The sequence below is a fragment of the Sciurus carolinensis genome, chromosome 15, assembly GCF_902686445.1.
Source record: "Sciurus carolinensis chromosome 15, mSciCar1.2, whole genome shotgun sequence".
Taxonomy (NCBI): Eukaryota; Metazoa; Chordata; class Mammalia; order Rodentia; family Sciuridae; genus Sciurus; species Sciurus carolinensis.
Window position 1 is genome coordinate 34,640,584 of NC_062227.1, and position 17,931 is coordinate 34,658,514.

Genomic DNA, 17,931 nt, shown 5'->3' on the forward strand with positions numbered 1-17,931 from the left:
TGTGAGTCCATAATGTGTTCTCTTTAATTGCTATTAAGGTAATATGAACTTTGTAACATTCTTTGTGAATTATGGACTATATAAATTAGATATTAGCTTCGAGTGAGTCTAGTGTTTATAGAGAAAAAACTTGAGATGCACAATGACCAATATTAGGATATAGAATTTAATTTTGAATTTAATTTTTTGAAATATAATTCATATGCCATAAGTATTTACCATTTAAAGTATACAATTCAGTGGTTTTTAGTATATTCTGAATTGTGCTGCCATCACCACTAATTGTAGAACATTTGGAAATTGATATTTTTCTCTATTATCAATCTTTCATTAAGTATATGACAACATGGAAATTTCTAATGTCTCCTATTCACTTTAGTAGTCTTTGTTTCATTTACCACAAAGGGCTTTTTAGAGAGAACAATAACTCTATTTAACCTAATATTATTGGTAAATAGCATTTTGTTGATACTACTGGTAGAATTATTTTTAATTTGAGGGCCAAAATGATTTTTAAAAGAACCTAGTAGTTTATTCTTACTAATTTTTTGGAGGGTTATTTACAGAGAACCAATTCTTTAGGATTCCCTCAACAAAATCAGAATACATTTAAAGTTGATAGTAGTGTGTTTTTTCAGAGAATTTTTTCATTTTTTATAGATGCAAATATTTTTATTGTTTCTATTAAAATCAGAGGTAAGTGACAAAAATAGTCAATCCATACAATAATTAGTTTTGAAATATTTTTCTTAACTTTTTATGATAATCGTTCTGATTTTGCAGCATTTCAGGGATCTATCAGAAAAGTGATTTCAAAATTGTCAAAAAAATAACTTCTGTCTGTCTACCTCTAGAATTAGAACAGTCACAGAAATGGAATGTATATCAATAAAAATTTAGGACTCATAAGTTTGGAGTCACTCAACTTTTAGGAAATTTGAAAATTTGATTTTATTTTAAAAATGACATTTTCCTTTTCCTACCTATAATCACAATATAGTTATGCCACTCTTTCAAGTTTTAGGGTTACTGATTTGTGTTGCATAATTCAAAATTTTGAATTTGTAGAAATTTGGTGTTTTTTTCTTTTAAATCATTTTTGCAGATATTACATTAAAATGGAAGGATTAATAATTCTGAAGAACTAATAAGGGTAAGAGATAGTGATCAGGATGAGAATATTCTTCTTTAGGAAATAGTTTATTTTTATTTTACTGTTAACCATTTCAAATTTATCTTTTTTGTCTTTCTAGAATAAAAATTTTAAATTTGAAATAATTATACATAACTACAGTTTTTAAAAAAATTGAACTAGCTTTGCCAGTGCACGTGCCTGTAATCCCAGCAACTCGGGAGGCCGAGACAGGAGGATCACAAGTTCAAGATTTGCCTCAGCAACTTAGTGAGACCCTTGTCTTTTTATTGAGACCTTTTCTCAAAATAAAAAAAATAAAAAGGACTGGGGATGTAGCTCAGTGATTCAGAGTCCCTGGGTTATGTCCCTAGTACCGCCTCCTCCCCACCCAATTGAACTAACTTCAAATTTACAGAAAAATTGTAAAAATAGTACAAAGACCTCTTTTATATTCTTCACCCTGACTCCCTATTAACATCATACATAACCATGTTGTAATATCGAGAACAGTGTAGTACTGTGAAGTAAACTAAAGCACTTACTCAGATCTCACCAGTTTTTCCACTAATGCCTTTTCTGTTGCTATAGGACCCTGTCCAGGATTCTACATTGTATTTAATTATGACTTCTCTTTATTCTCTTCTATGATTGTTCTCATTCTTTCCTTAACTTTTACAACCTTGACCCTTTTGAAAAGTACTACTCATGTATTTTGTAGAATGCTCCTCAGTTTGGGTTTGTTGAGTTGTTTTCTCATGAATGGAGTAAGATTAGCCATTTTTGACAAAAATACCCCCAAAATGACAGTGGTGTCCTGTATAGTACATCATTTCAAGGAGTCATGATATCAGTGTGCTGTGTTATTGGTGATGCTTACCTTCATCCTTTGATGAAGATGGTGTCTGCCCGATGTCTGCACTGTAAAGTTACTATGTTGGGGTTTTCCTGAGAAATGGGTATGTTCATGTGTGTACATGTGTCTGTGTATCTTTGTGTCTGTGTGTAGAGAGAAAGAGATTTATTTTAAGCTTACACAGTTGTGGAGGCTAGCAAGTCTAGCATTTGCAGGATAGGTCAGCAGGCTGGAGAATCAAGGAAGAATTGATGTTGCAGTTTCAATCCAAAGGTAATCTTTGGGGAAAATTCCCTCTTCTGGGGAGGTCATTCTTTTTGAATGAGGTCCACTTTTGTTATGGAGAGCAATCTGATCTACCCAAAGTCATCTGATTTAAATATTAATCTCAGCCAAAAAAAGCAAAAACAAAAACAAAAATTAAAAAACTTACACAGAAGCATCTAGAAGAGTATTTAGCCAAATATCTGTATACCCTGGCCTGGGTACCCAAGTTAACATGTAAAAGAACCATCATAATTTTACTATTTTTCCTTTGTGTCTTGTGGGAAGTTTGTTTTTTTAAATTGAAATGTGATGTCCCTTAAATGTATGAACTCAATTGATCATCCTTCCTTGGCCTTTTGAGCATTTATGACTACAAGTGTGTGCCAAGGCTATGCTAATGTACTTGTTCCTTAGACTTTCATTTACATTTTAGTATTCATCAGAAGATTCTGTCAGCAGTAGTTTTACTATGTTGTTTACCTAATGATGATTCTCCATTTCCTTCCTTTATTCATTGGAATTCTGTTGTGAGGAAGAGGAATTCTGATTCTCTTTGTTGAAGAATGGTGTTTAGAGTCAAGATCTCATGTTTTTTTTAAAAGAGAAATTTTGTAATTGCTTCATAGATTAATAATAGTGTCTCATATTCACATAGGCCCAGATGTGAAGAAGAAAACTGAAGAGGAAGATGTTGAATGTGAAGATGATCTCATTTTAGCATGTCAGACAGAAAACCCAGTGAAAGCGCTGGATTTTGATATCAGTGAAAGTCAACCAGGTATAATGTCACTACTGTTTCTTATGAGGAGTGTGGGGTGGTAGTGTTGTGTTATGGAAATTTTGGCGTGTTATGGAAATTCCTTTGGCATGTTATGGGAATTTAGTAAATTCTCATGTGTTAGGAAGTATTTATTAATTTGCAGACAGATTTACTTTTTTTCCTGACTGTTGATCATTTTGGTGTTTGCCAGGTCTGTCAGACTAGTGAGGAAAAAAATAGAAGTTTCCTTTTATCCCCCCTGACTTTGTTGAGTTTTGACTTAATGATGGGAGAAATTGAAACTGAAAAGTAGCTGTTAATGGTTTCAATTCATATTCTTCGTATTTCTGTTTTGAAATCTAACTTTCTCCTGGTGTTTCAGGCTTTAGTCTATGCTCACAAATATAAGATAACATGGGAAGTAGAGCTGCTGAAATTAAAGCTAGTGAAATACCTTTAAGAATTTAATTTTCATTTCAGCAAATTTGTTCCACAGTAATATTCAACTTATAAATAGGTTGATGTGATGAAATCAGTTCTGTATTTCCATGAGAAAGCATGTTCTGGTTTAGTATTTTAAAAATTTTCAATATTATCATCAGTTTAAGTTTCTTACAAAAACCAGAGGGAACCAGATAGACCAGAGGGAACATTAATTTGGTTAGAAGATGAGCAGTTTCCTATGCTATTTTACAGTAGCTTTTAAAAACAGTATTCTGAAACATTAAGTATTTTGAATGGTGGTGCTCCAGGGCTACTGAAAGAGGATAAAGTCGGGGAGAGGAAATAAAAGTCGAGGAGAGGATCCAGAGCTCCTACTTGTGTTTCAGCCTCAGTAACTCCATTTTAATCATTTATGTATTCATGGATTTGACAATAAGGCTTTTTCTGGAAAATAGGAGCCAACATTTAAAGAAAAAGGGTAAAAATAAATTAAAATAAATAGCACCAGTGGGTCAGTAATTCATGTTGACTTGTATGCTGTGTTTGATTTATCTGTGTCAGTACAGTGACCGGAAGCAATTCAAGAAGAGGGCAGAATAGGGGATGTAGCTTAGTAGTAGAGCACTTACCTAGAATGCACAAGGCCCTGGATTTAATCTCAGCACTGGGGAAAACAACACAACAACGACAACAACAACAACAAAAGGCAATAGCATCCTACCAAAACCTGATTTTTTTTGTCTTCAGTAATTTTTCAGCCTAAATGAGGCAGTTAGTAGCAACCAGCATGATTAAATTTATCTCCAGATTTAAGGGTTAATTAGTGACTCTTAAACTTGTTGAAAAGACACAATAACTGGCATCATGGTACTCTTCAGGGAATACCATTTGGCTATAGTGTTGATGTATTTCATTCCATTTTAAGAAATAGGAACAGTCTTGTTAGAAGAAGATATATTGTAGCTATACAATTTACAGTAACAGGTTTCTCAACCCAGAGGTCTGTGTCCATAAGATGGATAAGTAAGTGGGGGAGTATTAGCAGCTGTCAGTCTTTGTACTCTTAAAAAGTAGCACACCTTTTGACCCACTTATCCCACTCCTCAATTTATACCCAAAGGTCTTAAAATTAGCATACTATAGTAATTCAGCCACATGAATGTTTATAGAAGCTCAATTCACAATAACTAGATTGTGGAACCAACCTAGATGTCTTTCATCAGATGAATGGATAAAGAAACTGTGATATATATATACATCTATACACACACACACACACACACACACACACACACACATATACGATGGAATTGTACTCAGCCATAAAGAATAATAATATTATGGCATTTGCAGATAAATGGATGGAATTGGAGAATGTCATGCTAAGTGAAATAAGCCAAGCCCCCCAAAACCAAAGGGCAAATGTTTCCCCTGATAAGTGGATGATGATACATAATGGGGGTTTGGGAGTGGGGGGTAAGAGAAGAATGGAGGAACTTTAGATTACATAGAGGGAAATGAGAGAGAGGAGGAGGTGGGGGAATGAAAGATGGTGGAATGAGACTGACATCATTACCCTATGTACATGTATGATTACACGAATGATATGAATCTACATTATGCACAACCATAGAAACAAAAAGTTGCACCCCATTTGTGTACAATGAATCAAAATGCAGTCTCTAAAAATAAAAAAATAAATTAAAAAAAAATTTGCTATGGTATTACATGTTGTACCAGTAGTTCAGGATTTGAGACCAACCCTTCTATCTCCACTGAATGACATTGGCATTTATAAATCAAGTATTTTTATCTTAATTATATCTTAGACCTTTTGCATAAAATTATAATTTAAATGTAATTTTGATAGACAATTATTAATGACTATTTAAATTTGCTATATAATTTACATTTATTGCCTGACTTCCTCTCACCCATTACCAGTTTTTCAGTATTTGAATATAAGACTTTTTGAAAAATAAATTAATTCTTTAAATTTATAGAAATAGAAGAATTACCTCCGATTGATCATGGCATTCCTATTACAGACCGAAGAAGTACTTTTCAGGCCCACTTGGCTCCTGTAGTTTGTCCTAAACAGGTAACGTTAACTCACTTTGATGTTGTTTTGCCAAAGTAAGTCAAGAAAATGATTTTGTAGTAATACCTTTATTTTTGCTCTAATGTTTAATTTTTACATAAGATGAAAATTATTTGGGAGTACTTTACTATTCCCAAATTACTGTGAATCATGGAAGATTAGTTTTGTTTCTGTTTGTTACTACTTTCAAAATTGTACCTACACTTTGATTAGGGCTTAATCCTCCAATGACTCTTAAGAAAAACCCATTTTGTTAATATAAAAAATTATGATGCTTAACAGCTGATTAAAAAGAATTATTTGACTTCTTTAGTGGGAGTTCTGTGCAACTAAGTCCATTTGACAGTTGCCCAACAAAGAGCACAGTAGGTAGATGGGCCAAGCCCAGTCTTCCCTGCCTGAATTCCTTTTCCTTTCTGCTTTCTGGTTTTATGATACCTTATTTCCCTTAGGTGATCTATTCCCATCAAAAGATATAAATAGGAGACTTTTTCATCAGAAACTATTCCTGGGTCTTTTTCCACTTTATTTTCAGCAAAATCCTTTTCTTCTTTCTTGTTGCTATAATGTAGTACAGGTTAAACTTAGTTGATGTATGAGACAGTTCCAATTTGATATATAAAATTAAATAATAATAATAATAATAATAATGTCTCATTATTTACCACACGTTTTAGGGATCATTGTCTTCCTTGGTTTTCTTTGCTATTCTTGAAGTTCTTTTAAAAGACCTTTTAGGAATACAGTTCTTTGTATTAGGCCTTTCATTTCTCTTTTAATCTCCAGAAGAGGAAGTTCTTTTCTACATAGATTTGTGATTAAGACCACAGCTTTTGGTGTACCCTTCAGGTCTTTCTTCTCTGGAATCCTGGTTTGTTCTTGACCCTTCAGTCTTCTTATTGGGGTACTTCTCAGGCCTTCATTACTGAATTTGTTCGTTCTGTTTCTGTTTTTCATCATGGTCACTTGGACTATGTGAGAGTTGAAACAAATCTTAGAGGTCATTTCCTTTTTTATTTTATAGATTAAGAATCTGAAGCTGGGATGGTGATGCATGCCTATAATCCAAGCTACTTAGAGAGACTGAAGCAGGAGGATGGCAAGTTCAAGGCCAGCCTCAGAAACTTAGTGGGACACTTTTCCAAAATAAAAAATAAAAAGGACTGGGAATGTAGGTCAATGGCAGAGCATTTGCCTACCATGTGCAAAACCCTGGGTTCATACCTAGTGACTCTCTCTCTCTCTCTCTCTCTCTCTCTCTCTAGTGACTCTCTCTCTCTCTCTCTCTCTCTCATGACTCTCTCTCTCTCTCTCTCTCTCTCGTGACTCTCTCTCTCTCTCTAGTGACTCTCTCTCTTTCTCTCTCTCACACACACACACACACACACACACACAGAATCTGAGAACCTGAAGGGTTACAAAATGATAAAGACAAGATCACACAGTTTGTGGTTCAAATTGATCTGTCCGATTCCAGCTCAGTTTTCACTGCCTCAGTATTTCTTACATACTCCTTGCCATTTATAGCCCTTCTGAACATATGATCACATTTTACTATCTTCTCTCCACCATTCTCTCTCACACACATAATATTTGCTGATTTCCATTGTCTACAAGGGAAAATCTAAACTTCTTAGATAAGACATTTGTGATATGATCCTAGCTTATCATTCCTGACACATCTATCATCTCGTTCTTACTCTTAAATAACAGCTACATGAAACTTCCTGAACTTTTCTTTTTATATTCCTCCTAGGATATCTAGTTAAATTCAAACTAAAGGTAAACATTACATGGGGCATAGTTTTACTTATGTTTGTTTATGTTTATCTGAAATTTGAATTTAACTGAGTGTCCTTTATTTTTATTTGCTAAATCTGATCATATTATATTACACATACATAATGCACATGCTGTTTCCTCTGAGCAGAATGTCTCCTTTTTGCCCCATCTTCTTTTCTTTCTCGTGCTCTCTCTCTTTTCTCAATGTTTGAGACTGGGGATTGAATCCAGGCACACTATACCACTGGGCCACACCCCTAGCCCAGCCCTTTTTTTTTTTTTATTTTGAGAGGAATCTTGTCAGTTTGCCCAGGCTGGATTTGAACTTGTGATCCTCTTGCCTCAGCTTCCCGACTTGCTGGGATTATAAACATGCGCCACCGGACTCTTCTCTTTTTTGGGGGGGGAGAGGGGGCGGTATTGGGGATTGAACTCAGGGGCTCTCGACCACTGAGCCACATCCCCAGCCCTGTTTTGTATTTTATTTAGAGACAGGGTCTTACTGAGTTGCTTAGTACCTCACTTTTGCTGAGGCTGGCTTTGAACTCCTGATCCTCCTACCACAGCCTCTTGAGCTGCTGGGATTACAGGCATGTGACACCCTGCGTGGCTCTTCTATTTTGATGCAGACAAACTGCCAGTTATTTCGCAAGACCTGGCTCCTGTGACCTTATTTAGGAACCTTATTTGACTTTCAGAGAAAGTAATAGTTTTATCACACTTGGAACATACCATTATTGTATAATTACTGCATTGAGTACATACATTTGACATAGTTCAGAGTTGATTTTTAGAAATTTTTACATATACATTTAAAATTCTCCATATGGGGAAGAAGTTTTCATGTATAAATGCCCCAGTCATAGTTCGTGCCTAAACATCTGTTGGTAATTAGTGCTAGAAAATACCAGGTCTGTCATTTTCATACTGATTGAGAGTACTCGTTTCTGCCCCTAGAAATGAGGAGGAAACTTTGGAAGTGACCTTTTCAGAGTCTAGAAGGTTATTTAAAAGACTGTTTAGTTTAATACAATTTTTATATTAATATGTTTTAAGATATTTTTCTAGCATTTGTTCACAGAACAAATAAAAAGCATACATTACTTTGTATATATTATTGCTGTTTTTAAGGTGAAAATGGTTCTTGCCAGATTGTATGAGAATAAGAAAATAGCTAGTGCCACCCACAACATTTATGCCTATAGGTAAGTGATTATCACAATTTTTGGAATATGCAATTTGTAAACAATGGTTGGGAAATGATGCATAATTAAAATACACTGTTATGTGTTTTTCCATTATAATAGTAATAGCCATGAGGAATATTTGGAAACTGCAGAAAAGGAAAAAAAATATTAAAAAGAAGGAAGAGAAAATCTAGCATTTTCTGACTTTAAGTGTAGACTGTAGTTTCATGTATTTTCTGTCTTTTCTATGCGAAGTTTTATTTTTTTCAGTGATTTACCCTTATATTTTTTTTCTTAATTTAACAAAAACATCTTCTCAGGTTGTTAGAAATACTTGATAAATACTATTTTAATTACTGTTATTTATTTGAGGCTCCATTCTACAATTTATTTAACCATTTTTTTTTCTTTAGCTTTTCATATTTTCCACCATTATAAATGATAGTACAGTGAATATTTTTGTGTACCTTTTAGATTATTTCTGCAGGATAGGTTCTGGTGGCTTCAACTTTTTTTTTTTTTTTAACTAATGAAATAGGGCTATAATTAAAAGAAAAAAAGAACAAATTCTTAAGAGTAGAATTATTAAAAAGCATGAACATTTTTGGAACTTCATTCATATTCCCAATTTTTTTCCAAAGTTCATTTTCAAAAGTTTATGCTCCTATGAGCAGTGAATTAAGAGTGCTTCTTTTACTACATTTAGGGTTTTTTTTTTTGCCGGGGGGGGGGGGGGGGGGGGGGAAGGGTACCAGGAATTGAACTCAGGAGCACTGAGCCACACCCCCAGCCCTATTTTGTATTTTATTTAGAGACAGGGTCTCACTGAGTTGCTTAGTGCCTTGCTTTTTGCTGAAGTTGGCTTTGAACTCTTATCCTCCTGTCTAAGCCTCCCAAGCCACTGGGATTACAGACATGCTCCACCACACCCAGCTGTGTTTAGTTTTGAATACTAATGTATACAAATCTGCTAATTTGTAAATGAAGACATAAAGGGCATATTTTTAATATGCAAAATAAGACAACTTAAGAACATAGTTTAGGCTTAAAATAAAACAATATACAATATATTATATAGGGATTTGGTACAAATTTAAAATTTAGTCGAAACTATTTGTAAAATCTAGTCTCTCGAAACTCACATTCAAAAGCAGCATATTACTAAGTTCATATCTTTTTTAGGTGCTAAATGTACAGAAGACTATTAGTTTTGTATTTTTCTTCTTAAGAGTTTCACTGAACAGAATTTTAATATATACTTAATGATTTAGGGCCATTGGTATGAAGATAAAGGATTAGACTTTGCTCTCAGTGGTTTGTGCTATAAAAATAATAAGTTAGCATTCATTGATTCCACATGCTTATTCAGTGCCTATTCAATAGTTTATGTAAAATAATTATGATTATTTCAGCAGTTGTACCAAATATTATCTTTTTAAAAAGATCCTATAGTTACATGATAGAACTGAATTTGATAATGCAATTTTATTTCTCTTTATTTATTCCTGTGTGGCTATTTGGCTGCACCTTCAACAATCTTGTACATAATGTTGACCCAACAAGGAAGGCTAAATTATGTGCTGATTGTTCTATTTCAGGCTCCAGTTTTCTGATTATTTCTGTCATTTTTCTTTGTTCTTCCATATTCATAAGTGGTCATTCATAAGTTCATAAGATTCATAAGTTGCTCCTCAACCTCCCTTCTGTAATTGATGTTTGGGAATGAAAGAACTGAGCTTGTCAGAATTATGTATCACTAGAAAGGCACAAAGTGGAACCTTGAAGAACTCCATTGGGAGTAGAATCAGTGAACTTTTTTTTGTCTTTGAGTTGTATATTTTGAATGCATAGTGTCCTTCTAAGACGTCACTGTCTGGTACTGGGCTGTTTCCTTTGTAGTTGTGGGCACTCTTCAGGTTACTGTACACACAGCTGTTGGATGCTGTGTTATCTTCCTGGCATGTGAGGAAAGGGTTAATGAAAATTTCCAGATTCCTTTTTTCCTGAAATCTAACAGTGCTGATTTAAATAGTCAGATTTTCTTCATTTGTCCCATAAAATAATGGTATTAGATTATAATTGCAAGTCTAATCTAAACCAACCCCTGACTCCTTATCTTAAATTTATCTTTTAAATTTTTGTTTAGTAGTACTACTTTACTTTTCCTTATACAAGATCAACTCTGAATAAAAATAGAGCCTGTTCATAGTTAGTAGTATTTATTGAGTGATTAAATGAATGGATGAATAGATACACGGATGGAAGGATGAATGAATTAATATTATTGCTGTAATATATAATTAATGTAATTGAATTAGGTATGTAGTTGAGCTTTTATAGTTTTTTTATGTTTATTTAAAAAGTTTCCAACTTTTTATGACTGTAGTTAGGTGGATATCTTTGCCACATTTACCCAGTTTCACATATGATTGTAGGGGCCTAAAAAATCCACTAGCTGGTGTACCTAAATGGTACTACATAAGCACACACTTAAAAATACATAAATATACATTTTATATTTAATATGCTATGTAATATTCATATGTTTATATATTTATATATTTATCTCTAACACTTATTTGCCAAGCTTATTCTACCAGAGTGTTACCCTGCATCATTAATCTGAATAACTTTTCCAGTAACTTAAATGATAAAATATCATGATTATCTCTAATATTGATAACCATCCTGGGACAAATTTTACAGAGAAAAATAAGTCTTTTAATTCTTACTCAGATTGGGGAAAATAGATAAATGCTTGATAGATGGAATGAGAGGAAAATATGAAACACTAACTTACATTGATTTATTAATGTTTCTTATGTGACTTTTTTTTTGTTTCAATGGATCTTAGGCTTTTTGAAGACCTGAGTATGCTATGTTATTTTCTTTTATACCACTTCATAGGGATTATTATTTTAATGTTTCTATACAGTGTATTCTCAAAAATATTTTTCAGTGATAACTCTTTACTGCATAGATTTGATGTTAAATAAAATAAGGGAAATGACGTGTGTAGAGTCAACTTCCCATAAAAGCATCTCTGATTTAAAGGAGACACCTTTGATTCCTAGTTTTTCTAAATGTACATTATTTTAAAAAGGTGAAACATACTGGATAGTAAATTATTCATGAAAATGTACCTATTTTCAAGAAAAATTCTTTAAAAGAAAAATTTTGAGAGTAATCAAATTGATCACAAGTATTGAGAGACTTTCACTATAATACTTTGCGGTTTCAAAGTATAACTGAAATACTGCTATATGTGTTTCTAGGATATATTGTGAGGATAAACAGACCTTCTTGCAGGACTGTGAGGATGATGGGGAAACAGCAGCTGGCGGACGTCTTCTTCATCTCATGGAGGTAGGTGTAAGTTAAACTCTGTGAAACCTATTCTGTATAAGCCATAAAATTTCTCAATAAAACAGAGCTCCACTTAGGAATAAGTAAATCAGTTAAATGAAAGAAGATATATTTAATTTAATTAATAGTTAATTTTTAAACATTGAAAATTTTAACCACTGGATACGGGGCAGAAATTAAAAGGTTTATAACAAGTGCTTTCTTTTCAAGGGATAGACAATAGAAGATTTTCTTCAACTTTGGGGAAACTCTTTCTCTCTGGGACAATTTCCTCTCCTCTCTTTTCTGTTCTATCTTTGTGGAATTCCTTTTAGTTGAATATTAGAATTTCTGGATTAATCGAGAATGTTTCTTTTTAAAAATTAACTTGTCCATCTTATAGTCTTTATATTCTAAGACATTTTCTTAACTGTCTTTCAGGGTTTCTGTTGAATTTAAAAAAAATTTCTTAGCAGCCATGTATTTAATTCTTAAAAATTTTTCTTGTTAACTGTTTTTCTTTTTTTATAGAATCCTGTTCTGGTTTTATGGATGCATTATCTTCTAAATTTCTCTGCATATATTAATTAGAGCTTTTTCCCCCAGATGTCCTCTCCTTTAAATGTTTCCTGATCCATTTTAGTTTGTTTATCTTGTCCTTTCTCTTTCATGCTGCTGGATTTTCTTCATCTGTCTGGTGATCATTGATTGTGCATTAATTTTAAGAATGGATTGTTTTTTTCCTAAGGTAGTTACTGTGGTTTCTTCTGCTAATGTATGTGGAGCTTTGTTTCCTAACTAAGCCTTTCCCTTGAATAGGAACTCTGTACATTGGTGGGCTTCACTTTAAGGGCAGCATTTGACAAATGTCAAATAATGAAGACTTTAGTGGTTGGCACTAGATTACTTGTGCAGCCTGTTTGCTCCCATAGCTTGTGCAGACAGGCTCTTTTATTTTTTGTCATTTTGACCTAGTGGTAAAAGGTCAAAATGCACTTTTGTGGTTGAAGTCACAAAACCCTACCTGCATGGTTTCCCCTTCCCTGTTCACTCTGCCAGGTTGCCCCAGAGTTTGGAATTTGAGGACACTGGAACATGGTGTTGGTTTTCCAAATTCCCTTCTATTCTAATGTGTTACCCTCGAATTGTTAGTCATTTTAGTGCATACTCATATGACTCTGCCATTCAGGTCACTGGGAAATTTTATGTGCAATTTTATATATGGGTTATTTCATTCTTTTAAAAAACATTTGTACATGTTTATCTGTGTGTCTAATTATGCTTCTGAAAATAACAGATTTTGAATGTGAGGAATGTCCTGGTGGTGGTATCACGCTGGTATGGAGGGATTCTGCTTGGACCAGATCGCTTTAAACATATCAACAACTGTGCCAGGAACATACTGGTGGAGAAGAACTATACAAGTTCACCTGTAAGTGGTTATTGTTATCTAGTTTGTTTGTTTGTTTGTTTGTTCCTTTGTTGTTGTTGTAGTTATTGGGGTTTGAACCCAGGGACACTTTACCACTGAGTTATATTCCCAGCCCTGTTTGCTTTTTATTTTGACACAGGGTCTCACTAAATTGCTTAGGGCCTTGCTAAGTTGCTGGGGTTGGCCTTGAACTGGTGGTCTTCCTACTTCAACCTTCTGACCTGCTGGGATTACAAGTGTGTGTGGTACTGGGGATTGTACCCAGGGCCTTCTAATCTGGGGGAGCACTCTGCCACTGAGCTACATCCCCAGCCCTGGTATCTAGCTTCTTAATGTAAAATTACAAAAAGAAAATTAAGAATAAATCAGTGTGTGAGTGGTACATTAGTAAAAACTTTGGACTAGGAAACTGGATCCTTAGGCGTTAGTCAGGACAGTCATGTGACCTTGAACAAATCATTTTTTTTGAGCACTGATTTCATAGGTTCATGGAGTTTAGATTAGGAAAACCTTTTAACAATCATCTTGTTTCCACCCACTAAAATTGAGGCCCAGAGAGATTGTAGGTAATGTCACACTGGACTAGAAGTTCTTTAAACATCTATAAAATTCTAAAATTCTGTTAGTGTCAGACTGTTTACCTTTCCCCGGCATACCTTTAGATACTTTCTTCTTTGTACTTTGAGTTTATTTTGTATCACGTTTTAAATGTGGTCATATCTATTTTATTAGAGTAAAGCTTTACTACTTTACTTGGGAAAATAGAAATAGATTAAATAATACTGAAATTATTCAAACATAAATCTACTAGGTGTTTATCTTGATATCCTTGATCGTCTTGAAAATACTATAATAAACTATAAGTGAAAGTGCCCTGTAAGACACAAAAATGATGCATATCAAAGTAATTATACCCTCACCATTATATATAGACTATATATATGATTACATGTAAGCGTTCATCATCATGTGAATGAGGAGATGCTGTACTGATTTGTGTCTTTTTCAGGAGGAATCATCTAAGGGTTTGGGAAAGAACAAAAAAGTAAAAAAAGACAAGAAGAGGAGTGACCATTAATACCTGAAACTATATGAAAGGTTAATTTGCCTGTAATTATACATACATTCCATAGTCATCAAGGAATATACTGTACAGAGAGAATATCCTTGGCTGTTCAAGTCAGCCAATTCATTGTGGACACCAGCATTATCTTTTCCTTCTTGGTTATATCATATGCCAAAAATAGAGAACTTATTTTATATTCATGTGTGTTTTAGGCTTATTTGGAAGAACTAATCTGAACTTAATCACCGCTTCATCTAATTTTAGGAAGGTAACAGTTGCCCAGGGCAGTACCAGAATTAACTGTCCATTTCAGTACATGACAAGTGCCTTTGTTAGGTGAGGAAGAAATGTCTCCAGAGGAATATAAATACCTGATTTCTTGTCATAGAGATTCTCACACTGTTAAATGAATATTGCCTTTTACTGCTCTTTATGGCTTATTGGAATAGGGGCTCATTGAAAAGATTGATCTTGGAGAGTTTCTTCTTGTGATTTCAGTTCATAAGTATGTCACTTTTCATTTTATAGTGTTCTTCACTGAGTAATAGATTAAGTGAAAATCCAGCTGTATCCATCTGCAGTTATGTGTCAAGGTGATAATTCATCTAACATATTTGTTAGCCTAAGTGTTATGCCTCGATTTCTGTCACAAATTGGTGATTGTGCAATTTCACAAAGTGATTTTCTAGTTTCAGCCTTTTTTCATTTAATTCTCGTAATGTAAAACAATGAATATGGAGTGTCAGTAGGCTCCTTTCATCCCTGAAATGTGTTGATGTAATATTCTGGTTTCTTTTAACAATCCCAAATTACCTTTCTTGTGATCCTCGTTGAAGAATTAGAACCATGCTAGAAGCTATGCTATGGCTAATGGGACATTTATATAATGGGATAGAAGTGTCAGATTGGCATGGGGGTAAGGCCATGAGTATGCTATAAATTTGATGTATACTTCCCATCAGTGCTTCAGCCAGCTTTCCCAATTCTATGATTTTGTAGAGAGAAGAGGAGCAAGGAAAACAGAATCCTTTTTTTCTCTATTCTTATCAAGTCTTCCTTTTTAAAAAAAAATGTTTTATGTTTCTTTCATCTGCAAGTTACTGCTAGGCAGTAAGTTTACCTTTGCTATATAAGAAGTTGTGAACTTTTCCCTTTCAGATATGATTGCAAACAATTGTTAACAGTTAATCAATTGACCACAGATTTGTCTGGCATTCTCCTCCCAAGGGAGAGGACAGAAATTAGGAGGCAACTTTGGAATGGCACTAGAGTATGGAAAGCATTGGAGGCTGGGCAGATTTTTTTCTTTTTTTCTCAAATGTTTCACCTTTAAAAAAGCCAACATTCTTACTAGGTATTTCTAATAGTAATCAAGTAAACAGCTATACACTAGGATGAATTCTGAGACATAAAATCTTATATTTCAACATTATTTAATGTTGCGAGTTATCAAGAATCATAGGATAACCTATATGTATTTGGAGTACTTGTCTCAGTTTCCATGAAAAGTTAAGTATGTCCTATGTATTAATTGTTAAACTTATTAAAGAAATTAGAAGTTTTTTATTAACACTAAAATAATTTTATGGACTGGGGTTGTGGCTCAGTGGTAGAGCACTTGCCTAGCATGTGTGAGGTACTGGGTTCAATTCTCAGCACCGCATATAAATAAATAAAAATAAAGGTCCGTCAACAACTAAAAAAATATTCCAAAAATTTTTTACAATTTTGGCATGTCACACCTGAAAGGCAAAGAAATAGTAAGCATTTTCTGCAGAATAACAAATCTAATTTTAATTTCTTTCTTGATATTTTATGTAGCATTTATTTGGGCCTTTACAGAAAATGAAACACCTCTTATATGTATGATCTCATTTTCCCTTACTTTAAAAAAATTTATTTTTGCGAAATTTTTAACCATATTTTACTGAATTAAAAAAACCCAGATCTCTTTACCTAAAGTCAGTTAGCTGGTAACAGGAGAGATCCATACTTCATTAATGGTAGAATGAATACTCTACCATTAATGAAAACCCTAATGAAATTACGTTTTTTTTTTTCTTCATTTGAAATTTCTATTAAATAGAGGATTTCTGATTTTCCAAGTAATAATTTTCTATAACTAGATCAATGCTGTGGATAGATCTATAATATTTTATAGTCTATTCTATTAGTTAATAATATTCTCCTTATGCCAGTATATAAAAGCAAGTAACATATACTTTTTAAACGGAGATAGCAACAGCTGTATAAGTATGCTCTTGAGGGTATGTATCATGAAACAGCGTGTTTTAAGAGAATTATATCAAACTAATCACAACCAAGAAAGAAAAGCATAAAGTGGATACTGTTTGCAGGGCAGGTGAAATTTAATGAGAAAATTGTATAATCCTAATTCCATAATAGAGATAACCATTATAAACATTTGGTATGTACATTTATTATTTTTTCTTATGCATGATTTTGTATATATGGCTATTTTTCTTTCCATAAAATGGTATTAAACTGTATATACTGTTTTGTATCCTACATATTTCATATAGAAGTATATTGTTAACATTTTCCCATGTCAATAAATATTCTTCTATGGCTTAACATCTTATGACTGCATTGTATTCTGTCTTCTGGGTATGCCATTATATACAAAGTAGTCACCCATTTATTTTCAGTTTTTAAGTTTTCTCCAACTTTTCACTGTTATAAACTTGTGGAAAACTACATCATTGTATGCAAATTTTTGTATGTGTTTCTGATTATTTCCCTTAGGAAAAACTAGAAATGGATTTCCTTGTTCAAATGTTTACACATTCTTTTAGCTCTTGATTGGTTTAGCCCAAATTCTCTCTAGAAAAGTTTTATCAAAGTATCGTATTAGAATATACTTAGAATTCTAGTCAGTGATGTGAGAAAATAGGCAGTGTGGTTGGTAAAACTCTTCATATCCATTTTAAATTAATCTTTGTTTTGAAATAATTGTAGATTCATAAGAAATTGTGAAAATAGTATCAGGGTCCTGTGTATCCATAACTCAGCTTTCTCTAACAATAACATTTCACAAAACTATAGTACATTTTCAAGACCAGGAAATACATTCTAGATACAGTTCCTTTGTTATATACATGAACTATAAATATTTTCTCTCATTTTGTAACTTGTCATTCTCTTAGCAGTTTCTTTTGCAAAGATTGTTAAATTTGATGAGATCTAATTAATCTTTTTTTCCTTATTATTGTTCTTTTGGAGTTATGTCTAAAGACTGCCTAACCCCAGTCCATGAAGATTTTCTTCTGTTCTCTTTTTAAAGCAGTACTGGTTTGTTTGTTTTTTTCCCCATTTAAATCTACTATCCACTTTTAGTTTTTGTATAGGGGATGAGGTTTAAGTCAGCATTCTTTTTGTTTGCATATGGATATCCAATTATGGAAGTGATTGATTTTGAAATTGAATGTTTTATTGAGATATTTTCACAAAATAAACATGCTTATGTAACAAATACTTGGAGAGAAATCAAGGATACTATGATCACCTCCCAATCCTGTTGTGTCTCATCCATTTATTA

The 17,931-nt window shown here is 33.3% G+C and overlaps 1 protein-coding gene across 2 annotated transcripts in view; it reads left to right on the forward strand.

The window, feature by feature from the left end:
* Impact (impact RWD domain protein) overlaps positions 1-16,964 on the forward strand; it is a 31,497-nt gene extending 14,533 nt beyond the window's left edge. The window contains exons 6-11 of one of the 2 annotated variants that reach the window (XM_047526848.1): positions 2,911-3,033; positions 5,508-5,560; positions 8,474-8,547; positions 11,805-11,895; positions 13,172-13,306; positions 14,316-16,964. In XM_047526848.1, coding sequence (XP_047382804.1) covers positions 2,911-3,033; positions 5,508-5,560; positions 8,474-8,547; positions 11,805-11,895; positions 13,172-13,306; positions 14,316-14,384 — 545 coding nt within the window. In that variant the 3' untranslated portion in view covers positions 14,385-16,964. Of the gene's footprint in view, positions 1-2,910; positions 3,034-5,462; positions 5,561-8,473; positions 8,548-11,804; positions 11,896-13,171; positions 13,307-14,315 lie in introns of both variants that reach the window. The other variant, XM_047526847.1, reaches the window with a different exon arrangement.
* Positions 16,965-17,931: the final 967 nt, after the last annotated feature.